Consider the following 12,840-nt stretch of genomic DNA (forward strand, 5'->3'; position numbering starts at 1 on the left):
GTTGCTGTTTGCCAAGGCACGGGAAACCTGGCGTCAGGCGAGGATACCTTACCTGCAATCACGTAGGTCGGTTCGGGACGAATGCCTTGCTGCGTGGCCTGCGATTTCTGCCTGGACTGAGCCCCCTAAGGACTTCTTCACTGCCCGGTGCTGGTGAAGACTTAACAGTTCAGACCCCACTGCCATGAACCTGACTAAATCTCTTCAGTTTGCAACGGCTCCTGTGCCCTCCATTTTCTTCAAATTCGAGACCCTTAACTTCTCTAGCTAAGCACTCAGGCCGTAGTTAATACGTTTTTTGTAATTTTGCAATATGCAACATATATATTGCTCCTTTTATTTTTTTTGTGTCTTTACATTTCATTACTAGTTGTTTTATTTGTTTGGGTTGTTCTTCAGATCGGAGGAATAGTCAGGTGGTTAGAGCAGCAAGTTAGGAACCAGGGAAACTCAGGGATCAAACCCCAAATGACATTCCTTGTGACGTTGGGCAAGCCCCTTCACTTTCCATTGCCTCCCTATCCTTAGGATGTAATGATTGTGAGCCCTTGTGCTGTGGCGTGATTGACGCTGCCTAATGAGTGAGCCCACGCCTCTGGCTGGTGAACACCGCGCTAGTCTGGCATGAGCTGGAGCTTCGCCTAAACCAGCCCCATTCCCCACAGGTTGAGCCCTTGAGTTCCAGGGGCTGGCAGGACTTAGGTAGGTCCCGAGGGTGGTCCGAGAGAGAGCCAGAGTCCAAAGGCACGCCGGGGTCTGGACAGACAGCAAGCAGACGAGGTCAGGTGCAAGGCAAGAGGTCAGGTTCAGGCGGTAGGCAAGCAAGAAGTCGAAGTCTGTAGCAAAGGTCAGAATCAGAGAATCAGGCAAAGATAGAGAAGACACAGATGTCCAAGACAAGACGAGAAAGACAAGAAAAGACACAGAGGGGCAGGGGCAAGCAAAAGAGATTGGGCAACGCTGGACGAGGCAAGGCTGGGCGAGGTAAGGCTGGGTGAGGCAAGGTGGGACGAGGCATCGCTGGACGAGGCAAGGCTGGACAAGGTAAGGCTGGACAGCTGGACGAGGTAAGGCTGGGCAAGGTAAGGCTGGACAGCTAGATGAGGTAAGGCTGGACGAGGTAAGGCTGGGTGAGGCAAGGTGAGACGAGGCATCGCTGGACCAGGCAAGGCTGGACGAGGTAAGGCTGGACCAGGCAAGGCTGGACCAGGCAAGGCTGGGCGAGGCAAGGCTGGACGAAGTAAGGCTGGACAGCTGGGCGAGGTAAGGCTGCAATCGGGATCAGAAATGCGGTGCAACCCGTACTGCAGCAGCTGGGCACAGCAGGAGACCTGCTGCGAAGGCATTGGCTGGAACTGCGGCAAGGGATTAAATACCCCGCCGCGCCAATGTCATCGGAGGCTGCTGCTTCTTCCTTTCCTGCCGCACGGCCCTTAAAACCGGGGCCAAAGGGCACATGTGCGTTGGGACTGAAGCCACGATGGGGGCGTCAGGTAAACCAGGGCCTTGGCAGCAGTGAGTGCAGGCGAACGGCAAACGTCTAATACCTGAATGCAATCTGCTTTGAAGAATCTCAAAAGGCAGAATATAAATAAAAGATTATTAATATCTATTCTAGTGCTGTGTTATTGACTGTGAATGCTTTTTGGTTGTTGCAAAAGGTTATATGTTTTTTAGTCACAGGTGGGGAGCAATTTTCAGCAAAGTCTGTGAGCTTTGCGCCCGTTCTTAAAGGGGAAGGTATAAGCAAACTTTCCCATTGACAATGACAACTGGCCTAGAATAAAAAAGAATAATGCACAGATTTGCACCCTTTGTGCAGGTACTTTTCCCCTGGAGAACAAAGTTGATCCCTGCGTGCATTTACCTGGGGAAAGTACGGGCAACCTCCAGGCAGCCAAACTGAAATTACTCGGGTAAACGGCTTCTTAAAAGTGCCTTCAAACTGTCTTTTTAATGTTAGGCTTAAATGTATGCGTCACTTCCAGTTTTTAGCATTAGTGAATCTAACTGGTTGCGTTGTCTTGAGCACATTAAGATGTACTGTACTGTGGTTTACTGGTTATGGATCCATTTTTATGTTTCTGTGCCCTAATATTTTTGGAAAAGAAGATAAGAAGTTGTAAAAATATATAAATAAATATACGGTTTGCTCTCGGGTTTCTTCAGAATTAGCTGGAAAAAATACGACCCTACCAGCATGGGGTAACCTGTGGTGAGTGACCACGGTTAAAACCCAAACTTCAGGGAGCATGGGGAAACCCGATGTCTTGGACATGAGGCGGGCACAGCCCAGCCCTCGGTTCCCAGTGGTTCCACAGATCTCTGCAGCAATGCCCTCTGGGCCCCTCCCCCTCGTTCACTGAGTGCTGGGTCAAAACCCGAGAGAGGGGCTACAGCGAGCCAGCAGAGGGATACAGGAATAGAGGAGGGGAAGGCGGAGAAAGAGACAGTCAGAGTCACAGGGTGGGGAAAGGAAGATAAGACACATGGAGAGCAAGGGAGGAAAGAGACACAGAGGGAGTATAGAAGGAAGATCACAGGGAAGGGGAGAGGCACAACGGGAGCATAAGGGAAGGCAGGAGACATAGATGGGGAAAAGGAAGGGATAGAAGAGACACAAAGGAAACAGGGGGGTCACAGGAGGAAAGGAGATAAAGAGGAAGGCACTGGGGAGGAGAGGGAGAGAAAGACAAGAGCATGGCGAGGGAGGGGACTAGAGACAGGAGGGCAGCACAAGAGAGGAATGCACAGAGGAGGGGGAGGGCATATTGAGAGACAGGTGGCACAAGGGAGACACAGATCAAAGGTTGGGAAGGTTGTAAGGAAAGGGAGAGCGAACAACCTGTGACTGAAAGAGGAGGCTGTGTGTTTGGGAGTGTGCATGTGTATATGAGATGGGGATGCGCTTTTGGGAGTGTGTGTGTGTAAGATATGAGACTGTGTGTTTATGGGGGAGAGTGGAAGTGAGTGTGTAATAGAAAGGCTTTAGTTGTGATAGAGAGCAAAACTGCTTGAGAGAGGCTGTGGTTGATATCTTTATGAGGATAGTTGAAATAACATTTTATAAAACAAAGTATATTAAATAAATATATTAAATAAATAAATAAATAAATAAATATTGAGGGGGTGCTTGAAAGCCAAGTAATGAGTGGATTGACAACTGACAGTAGTCTGTAACCTCCCACCCACCTCCCCTCCCAAAGCATGAAGTTTAGTGGGGTGTGCAGTTATGGTCATGGAAAAGTTGGTCATCCTAGAGGTTATTAGAATCCTTGGTAAGAAAACGTGGAAGGGGGACCTGCGTGTTGGCCTTGTGAGAATCACAGAGGAAGATGGCAAGGCCTGTGAAGGTAGCGTGGGCCAGAAGTTTAACAGATTCTGAGCGTGCTTGCAACTGATATGGAGAGCAGTGGTAGAAAAAGGACTGAAAGGGTTAGGTAAACAACATGGCAATTCATATGCTCATCTATGCAAAGTAGAGGAAAGAACGCATGGCCCAATTTGGTCTTTTGACAACTTACTGTGTTACATATTTAAGAATCCATTTTAAATATGGCCGCCACTAGAGCAGCTTCTAAGATTTGTCTCCAACTTGTCTAGCCTCTGCTTACTGGAATGTATGATCTTATTGGCTCAACACGCAGAGGTAAGAACATCACTGTTGTACTAAGCATAGGAACCTCGCATTCACCCAGAAAATAAAAAAAAAAGAAAGGAAAAGAAACATTTTGGGTCAAGTTTTCAAAGCCATTGGTGCACATAAAACTCAGTTTTATGCATGGCTTGTTGGAAAATGTTTGCAAGCAAACCGTACGTATGTAGCTTGATTTCACGGGTTCTTTTCTGCACGCAAAAAAAAGAAGAGTTCCAGGAGGCGGAGCCTGGGCTGAGCTGGGATTTACACGTGTGCTCTCAATTTTAAGAAGTACGCTTGCAAACTCCATGCACAAGTTATACAGGGCAGATTTTTGCACATACTCTCTGACGGTCTTCAGTGTGTGCACGTTTGCTGTAAAATTTCTGGAGAGTTTCTGGGTAACGCAGAATCACTGTAAACCTACATTGTACATAAATCATCTAACAAACTGCATTCAATAAATCTATCAACCATCGACCTTTATTTCCAACGCCCCCCCCCCCCCCCCCGTTTCCTTTCATCGTAATTATTTCCCTCTACTCAAACCATAAACTGTAACCAGACCGCAATCTGTGACCATACATACTTCTAATCCATACATTAGTTAAATGTTATCTGCTATTGTTCCTGTTAAACGTTACAAGTATTACTGTTTTCTTCTGCATAACATCATATGTACTGTTGTTTCAGATGTAAACCATTGTGAAGGCCAGCTCCAAACAACGGTATATTAAAACACATAAATAAAGAAATAAAGAAATAGGACCTAGGTATTTCAGATACTTGTATTTTCCCTGTGCACAAACTTTGATCATAAGCTCTTTGAGGTTGGGACATTGTAAATATGATTAACTTTGTATGGTGATGTGCATACCAACTTGATTAGAGTTATATATAAATCACTATCAAGTGTTCTACCAAAAAATGAGTTGCATAAGAACATAAGAATTGCCAAGGGTCCATCAAGCCCGGTATCCTGGTTCCAACAGTGGCCAATCCAAGTCACAAGTACCTGGCAATTATCCAAACATTAAATAGATCTCAACTACTATTGCTTATTAATAGGAGTTTATGATGATCTGGACTGATCTGGGTACGTACAGGGAATAGGAGTTTATGGATTTTTCCTCTAGGAATTTATCCAAACCTTTTTTAAACCCAGTTACACTAACTGCTGTAACCACATCCTCTGGCAATGAATTCCAGAGCTTAATATGCGCTGAGTGAAAAAGAATTTTCTTCGATTTTCTTGTGTTCTCTGATGCTTTGCGCTGAGGGTTGGCATCACCCTTTATGCTGCCAATTTAAACTCTGAAATAGTCACTCTCCTGGGAATTAAGGGCCCCCTGAGCTCTCATGGCAAAATGAGGATCCTGAACCAGAGCTAAGACCTGCAATTCTGGCAAGAGGCAAAGCGATTTACACCTGTGGGTCTGTGCGTTTCTTGAGGACGGGCTCGTGCAAGGTGAAGGGACTTGCTGAGGCCAATTCACAAATACCTGAAATGAGCCTGCCACCGGACAGAAATATGACTTTGGCGGACAGACTCAAGAAGAAGGACCTCTCAGAAGATCTGCAGCACCCAGAGTTTGAACTGCTCCTGTGGCAAAGCTTCCCAAGGCACATGCACCCGAAATTCAAAAGCAAAGAAGTACTATTAGCTTCTGAATCCTCAAACATCCCCGCCCTATAGCTCCATGGCCTGTAATGTGCAGCCTTCGCTGACTGCTAATGACATCGGCTTCAAGAAGCATAAGGCCGAGGGGCAAATGGCTACTTCAGCCCCCACAGAAATGTAACAGAGAATGGCCTTGGTGTACTGATAAAAAAGAGACAGGGTGATAAACCAACTTTTCTGTCTGGTTTTCTTTCTCTTACCGATGCTTTGAAATGCCCACCTTCAGTGTTTCAACTAAGTGCCAGCAGGAGGACCTGTGTCCTGTAAAGTCACACCCGTTCAATGGCGAAACTGCCATGAGTGGGGGGCAAGCAGGGGAGACTGCCCAGGGCACCAAGCCAGGGGGTGCCATGCTGCTCTTCCGAGTAAGCCTGTGAGCACACAAACCCATTTTGTCCAGCAAACGCCCTGGCTCAGGCTGTCAGCCAGCCACTTGGCTCTGTTCCAGATTTTAAAATAAGACCTAATTGAGCCAGGCTGCCCCAGCGGGTGCCCCTTTCAGTCTGGCTGTGTGCCTACGTGCCTGCGACCATTTACGCAGCAGTCTCTGGGTCTGGTCGGGAGACTCTGGAAATTGTACTCTTTTCAATGGGCACTGCTTCTAATTAGGGAGGCATTTAAAAGTTTGCAATTTCAAATTCCACCAGTACTCTTAGCTATTTAAGGATGGATGGGATACCCTGAATCACAATCTTAAGAGTGGGTTATTAAGCTTCCAGAAAACTGGGGTTCAAACTACTATGGACTGTCCTCTGCATTATTCCCAGCTCACCAAAAAGAGCAATATCTGGAGCTATTTGGGCCATGGCAATTTTTCTCATGGTGAAAGAAAGACATCTGGTGAAAGGGCAGTCAGGATCCTCGGAAGGGAGGGGCGAGGCAGGCGACTATCCAGAGGCGCAGCAGAGCATTTTGTGAGGGGGCAGGTGCAAGAACACCTTAGCAGGGGATGAGGCACAGGCATGGCCAGGCCAACATGGTCACAAGGGAAGCCGAACACTAGCAATTGTAAAGGGACCACTAGAGGCCACCTCCACAGCCGGAAAGAACTTGCAAGAGGGACCAGCAATGGACACAGAGACAGCTGACACGGTCCTGCAGAGAGTCGCTCTGATGCATAATGTTTTGCACTGCACAGTGAGGAGAGATGGAGGAGTAGCTTAGGGGCTGATGCAATACAGTGCGCTCAGCCGAGAGCACTGTTTAACCCGCAGATGGACGCGGGTTGTAGAGGCGCTAACTAATCCCCTTATGCAATAAGGGGATTAGCGCCTCTACATCCCGTGTCCAAAGCGGAGTGAATCTAATAGTGCTCATCACATGCAAATGCATGCGAATGAGGCTATTAGCTATTCACTCCCTATGCTAAAAAAAAAAATGTGCGTCCAGGACGCACATTTAGCGATCAGAAATTAACGCCTCCCTGGAGCAGGCATTAACAGCTGAGGGCTCCTTAAACCAGTACAGAAAAGCAGAAAAAACTTCTTTTCTGAACTGCCTCCTGCTTAATATGGTTGCGATATTAAGTAGGAGGAAAAACTAAAGTAAAGAAAGTTAAAAAAAAACAAACCACCGGCAGTCGGGTGCAGGAAACGGATGCTCAACTGACAAGCATCCGTTTCCTGAACCCCTGGCTGTGCGGCATTTAGGAAAACCCACGCCGATAAACTCGGCGTGGGTTTTCCTAACCGGCAGACGGCCGACGCACTCGGGCTCTCCTTAGGAAGTAGGCGCTAGGAGCACGCAGGCGACCCTGGCGCCTCCTTGCTAATGCGACCCCCTAATTTAAATACTGCATGGCACGTTAAGAAAGCGGGCGCTGACTGTTCAGCACCCGCTTTCTGTGCCAAAATATTGCATCGGCCCCTTGGTATTTAAAGCGACTGGCTGAGGACCAGGGAAGCCAGGATTCAAATTCTGCTTCTCCCACTGATGCTCCTCATAACCAAGTCCCTTCACCCTCCACTGGTACCAACTTAGATAGCAAGCTCTCTGGGGCAGGGACCTAGGTGCTGCACATGAACTGTAACTCACCCTGAGCACAGGTTCGGAAAGGCGAGGAATTAAACACCCTCACACCGCACACACTGGAAACCCAAGTCTTCAGTCAGACTGGAAAACAGGCATTTCCGTTCACAAGGGCTCGTCTTCAGGAACATGGAGGCAAGCTTGCCATCTTCTGATGGGTTTCATGCCAGGGCCAAGAAGGATCATAGGAACCCAATTACGAGACATGTGAGCCTTCTCTCCTGCCCCCAGTCTTTGTAAAACACCACAAAAACCAATCTGTTTCTGTCTTTATTTTAATAACTGCAGCTCGGCCTCCTTTCGGGGCTGGCGCAAGGAATTTTGCTCCCCACCAGACCTCCACTGCCACAGCCTCCCTCACCTCACACCTCCCTCTGTCTTCCGCAGCAGCAGAACGGCCCTCAGGCTCTGCAAACCCATAAAGAAATCTGTTTCACGCATACAGTCACAAGGCACAGAGATTTTTTCCCCTTGATTTGTAATTGTACGCATGCCATGTGGTTTTCATCAAAACTCAAAAAGGGTTTGCCACCTGACTCCGTGGTTTTGGAACAGGCTGATCCAGTTCTAGTTTTACCCTCCCGTTCCCTTTTTTCTCCTCCCCCTCCCCCCCCTCCACCACGTACCTCCTGCTTCTCTTAGGGAAATCAATAGAGCAATCAAGACTCTGAGTCCATAGAAGCAATGGGGTAAAGCCAAGACGTAGGCTGTGAGTCCTCTGGGGAGAGGGAAATACCTACCGTACTTGAATGTAATCCGTTCTGAAGTGTCTCAAAAGTAGAACAGAAAAATCAAATCAAATAAAAAAAAAATCTGATGAGGCTGAATCAGCCTGTATTGAAACAACAGAGCCAGCTGGTGACCCTAGGTACAGATGAGGTGCCAGGGAGTGAGTCTGAGAGACAAGGAGAGTAAAGATGCGAGGTTTACATTAGAAAAAAGTGCAGCGTGCACCTTTGTAGATGAGGCTTCGGAGTACAACGGATTTTCCTGTGTTTTTTCCCAAAGGCAAGTGTTACAGGGATGGAAAAGCAGCAATGACTCTTTCAAAGTGGTTTTGGCACGGGACCCCTAAGCCAGTCTGCCACCTTCCCCCTACGTTTGAATGCAGCTGATGAATTTCTGCAGAACGTATGGAAATGGTTACCCGAAAATATGCTTAAGGCTAGGAGTATAATTGAGCAGAGGTGGTGGAGACAAGAAAACATGGGGTAAGCACAGGGGATTTCTACGGGAGTGGCAGGGATTGTAAAATTAAATTAGCTGGTGTGGACGGACAGATTAGATAGGCCGTATGGGTTTTTTTTGTTTTCCGCTGTCATATTTCGATGGAGAAGTTTCTGGAGCACAGGTCCATAAATAATTATTAGCCAGATAAACTCAATTCTTGGGGAAAGCAACTTTCACACTGGCATTTGCTCAGTACTTCCAGGCACCACTGATGGAGACAGGCTGTAGGGCTCGACGGACCATTGGTCTGATCCAACATGGCATTTCTTATCTTCTTATGTTCTTATATATTCTGCCTCCGGCTGGGAGGACTGAACCAGTTCCTGTGTGTTTTTTTCACATGTGTTGGAAAGCATTAAAAATATTCTGATGGCTGACTTTAAAAAAGGGTTTTAGAGTGTTACCTGACAGAGTGAAAGAAGCAGGTTTATCACTGCAAATGTGAAAGAAAAAAAAAACCCCAAATCTTTTAAAATCACTCACATGTGAAAAATGAAGGGTCCGGATTTACATCACATTTATTTGGGTCTGTGGCTCCAGTAGGGAATGAAAAAGAGATTGCACCTGTATTTTGGGTGAATGGGTGTTTGCAGGCGCATGGAGTCTTCCTGTGCTCTCCGAAGATCTTTTTTTTTTTCAAGCTGTGACGAATATCCCATTTTCCCCACTGACGCTCCGTATCGCTTTGGGCAAGTCACTTTATTTTCCGTTGCCTCATGTACCGACTAAGATGGTAAGCTTTTTGGGAAAGGGACTTATTGTACTTGAATACTAATGGTATTGTAAGTTTTCTTGAGCATTATGTGTTAAGTTGAACCAAAAATCCAAAATGTTATCTTCTTTTTTTTTGTACCGAATATCTTGTGAAAATCTCCTTTTATAGTGGCTCCTTATCAGCAAAACTCAAATATTTCCAGCTAATCGGCCTCCAAAGGCCAAAGTGAAGTTGGGTGAAATTGAGCCCTTGCTAATTAAATAACAATAACGTCACAGACATTAAAAAGGTCACAGACAAGGTCACAGAGGCAGTACAAACAGCTGAGGCTCCTGGGCCTCTCCACCTACTTGGCTTCGGAGACCCGTGAGTATGAATCCTAGAGCGTTACAAATGGGGTTAATGCAGAGGAACAGGCGAATTAAAAAGCGCTGCGATTCCACGGAGGGAGTCAAGTGATATCATCGACGCTGAATTCAGAGTCTGCCACCACAAACCTGCACTAGACTTATCAGCCTTAAACCATCCTCCTGAGGTTTACATTTTCTGACCGCGAGTTTCAGTGACACTTGTGCTGCCAGTGGAAGCGACTCGCGTGGTCTCCCAGGCCTTTTGCTTCTTAAAGCAAATTAAGTCTCTACCCAACAGAATTCATGTTTTTCTTTGAGTAAATGTTTATATTTTGCTACGCGAGCACAATTCTCCTTTACAAAGCACGGAGAAGCTGTCACTTTCAGTGCACGCCAGAAAAATATCAGCCTTCCCCAGAAGGGAACAGTAACCGCCACTAGTAACATTATCTACTCTACTGGTCATTTTTGACTTTTTTGGAAGGCAATACTCTGCGAATGTTTTCTTTGCTGTCAGCCTATATTTGCCATACAATAGTAACATCGTATCTGTCAGACAATAAGGCCCTTTTCACCCTACTGGATCCCCATTCGTTTTCCTCCTTGCTCTTCTTACCAGCGCACCCTCCTCCCCGTATCTGTCCCACCACACGTGCTTGAGTCCTGTCCCTTCTTGGTTGCAGCCACCAAAGCCTTTCTTCATATTTCCTCAGAAAACCTCTCTCTCTCTCCCTCACACACACACACTCACACACACACACACACACACACACACACACTCACACACACTCACACACACACATTCACACACACTCACACTCACACACACACACTCACACACACACATTCACACACACTCACACACACACTCACACACACACACTCATACACACTCCTTCCAACCTCCTATTGCCAAGTGTCCCGCAAGCAGTTACCTTGACGACTCGGATGCCGAAGGCGGCCCCTGGTGCCCTTCATACTGCTGCACCATCGCCCGCACGCTCCAGTATGGGTTTTCGATTTCCTCATCCAAACTGCTGGTTCTGAAGAAAAAAAAAAAAGCAGGTCATTGCTGGGGAAAGGCATTTCAAGAGATCGCGCGGCTGCGCCCTGTGAGAACACACGTCTGCAACAGCTTTGTATCCGACACCAGCCCATGCTGCAGACTAACGTACCTGTGGAAGACTTTATTTTTTTTCATTTGTCACTCCAGATTGGCATTTTGCTAGACAGAGTAATCTATTCCATCAACAATTACTTTTCTCATCCAGCAAAGCAACAATATGGGCCAGGCCTGGCCTGGTGGCTCGTGTGCAGCGCCATGAGAAGGGACCAGAGCCCAATTCCCAGCTCAGGCCTTCCATTTCCCACGTCGGCTGGGGCTGGGGAGGCTGCTGAAGCAGCATTCATAGCCCCTTTGGTGGGAAGGGCGCCACCTGGTGGCTGGATTTAGGGCGCAGGGTTCCAGAAGGGTACCTGGCTCGCCGCCGAGGACTGTGGCTACGACAACTGGGGGGGGGGGGGGGTTTATAAATTAGAAGTAAAATCCCTGGGCAGCTACAAATGAAGGTTCAAGGGGCCAGATGTCAGCCCTGCTCCCAGATGAGTTGGAACCTGAAAGGAGCAAGAGGAAACTTCCAGGTCAAAAAATAAGTAGCTATCGGCAGTATGAAGCTGACTGCTTACAAAATGGAATACTAAAAAGGGCCTTATTCATTTCCTATAAACCCAGAATAGGGGGGAACATCCTCTTTTAATAAGACCCAATGAGTTTCACCCCTAAAGATTTCTAATATTTCAGACTGGAACCCTGCCTCTTAACTTTTAGGAAAGGACTTAAGACTTGGTTATTCAAGCAAGCTTTCCCAGACACAATCTAATATCACGTTATAGATACAAACCAAGGACTTCAAATATTCAGCCATTAATCATGCCATTTTTACATAGCATTTAATTTATTTGTATACCGTTTAACCGTTTATTCTTTCCTATCTTTTCCTTCTTATCCAAGTTCTGCTACCCTTGTTATTTGTAACTGCTCCTTCGATCACCACAGTTCTAGTTGTTGTATTTAATGCACTCCCGTTCCATGTAAACCAGCAAGATATGTGCTCATGATTGCCGGTATATAAAAACCTTAAATAAATAAAATAAATAAAAATAATATAGAAACAATCAACTTAAAACAAACTTCTTTGCAAAGCCTCGACCTGTTCCTACCTGTACAGGTAGCTTCTAATACAAAGGCAGTCTGCTCTAAAAGTATCTTTCAACTGTCCTCCTGTAAATACAAGTCCTATAACCGCACTCATGCCATACATAATACCTGTGCACAGCTCCAGGATTCAGCAAATCACCTTCCAAGCTCCCACAAACAAACAGAGCTAAAAACAATGCATGCATCTGTAATTTCACAAGGCTGATTCATGTGAAAAGGAGCTGGACAGCAGTAAGAGGCAGCAAGACAGATCTTCAGCTGCCATTGGTGATACCTCGTGGGCCAGCACCTTACCCACCTGAACTGACGAGACTAAGAAAGACAGGGCACAAGGTTATCCTGATCAGTGCGTTCTTCCGATCCAGGATACGTTTTGGCCACATGCAGTCCATGCACCAGGAAATATGGCACCAGCCCAAGCCTCGACCCTTAGCAACATCCACCCCCTCTCCCCACTTCAGCAGATTCACCACAAGGCACTTAGCTTGCCATGCTGGAAACCTCCGGTTAAAGTCATCTTAACTTCACACTCTTCATGACCCTAGAACCTCCTTGCTTACTATGGGTGAAGCTGAGTGGGTTTCTAGGGCTGGTTTCTCTAAATTACTCTGTTGCCCTCTCGTGTAAGCTGCAGACTGTGTTACAGGGCAGTGGACTGTCTGCGCTGCTGTGAGACACTGACAGAGAAAAAGAAGTAGAGCCAGCAAAAACGCTCCACAGAACTTCCTTCGCTTACTACGAAGAGGCCTAAAGCTTGCTACCTGTTAGCCTTCCTCCCCTAACCCCCACCCACCCACCCACTCCATTCCCCGCACTTCTTATCATGTTTTCTGGGGCACAGATTCAGTTCTTACAGCTGTCCCTGTTTTCAGTCAAACTGCCCCTATTAACCTGCCTTTGTGATTGTTACGTCTTTCCTCTGATTCCTCTACATGCTTGTCTGTCTTGTGTCCGCCTGGCTTGACTCGACTGTAAACTCCA

At 46.8% G+C, this 12,840-nt stretch overlaps 1 protein-coding gene across 5 annotated transcripts in view; it reads right to left on the reverse strand.

The window, feature by feature from the left end:
* Nucleotides 1–12,840, reverse strand: part of DIXDC1 (DIX domain containing 1) — a 100,685-nt gene that overhangs the window by 49,154 nt on the left and 38,691 nt on the right. For all 5 annotated transcript variants that reach the window (XM_029572391.1, XM_029572393.1, XM_029572390.1 and 2 more), the window contains one exon: nucleotides 10,577–10,684. In XM_029572391.1, the coding sequence (XP_029428251.1) occupies nucleotides 10,577–10,684 (108 nt within the window). The remainder of the gene's footprint in view (nucleotides 1–10,576; nucleotides 10,685–12,840) is intronic.

Source organism: Rhinatrema bivittatum, chromosome 12 (assembly GCF_901001135.1).
Source record: "Rhinatrema bivittatum chromosome 12, aRhiBiv1.1, whole genome shotgun sequence".
In the NCBI taxonomy this organism is placed as follows: Eukaryota; Metazoa; Chordata; class Amphibia; order Gymnophiona; family Rhinatrematidae; genus Rhinatrema; species Rhinatrema bivittatum.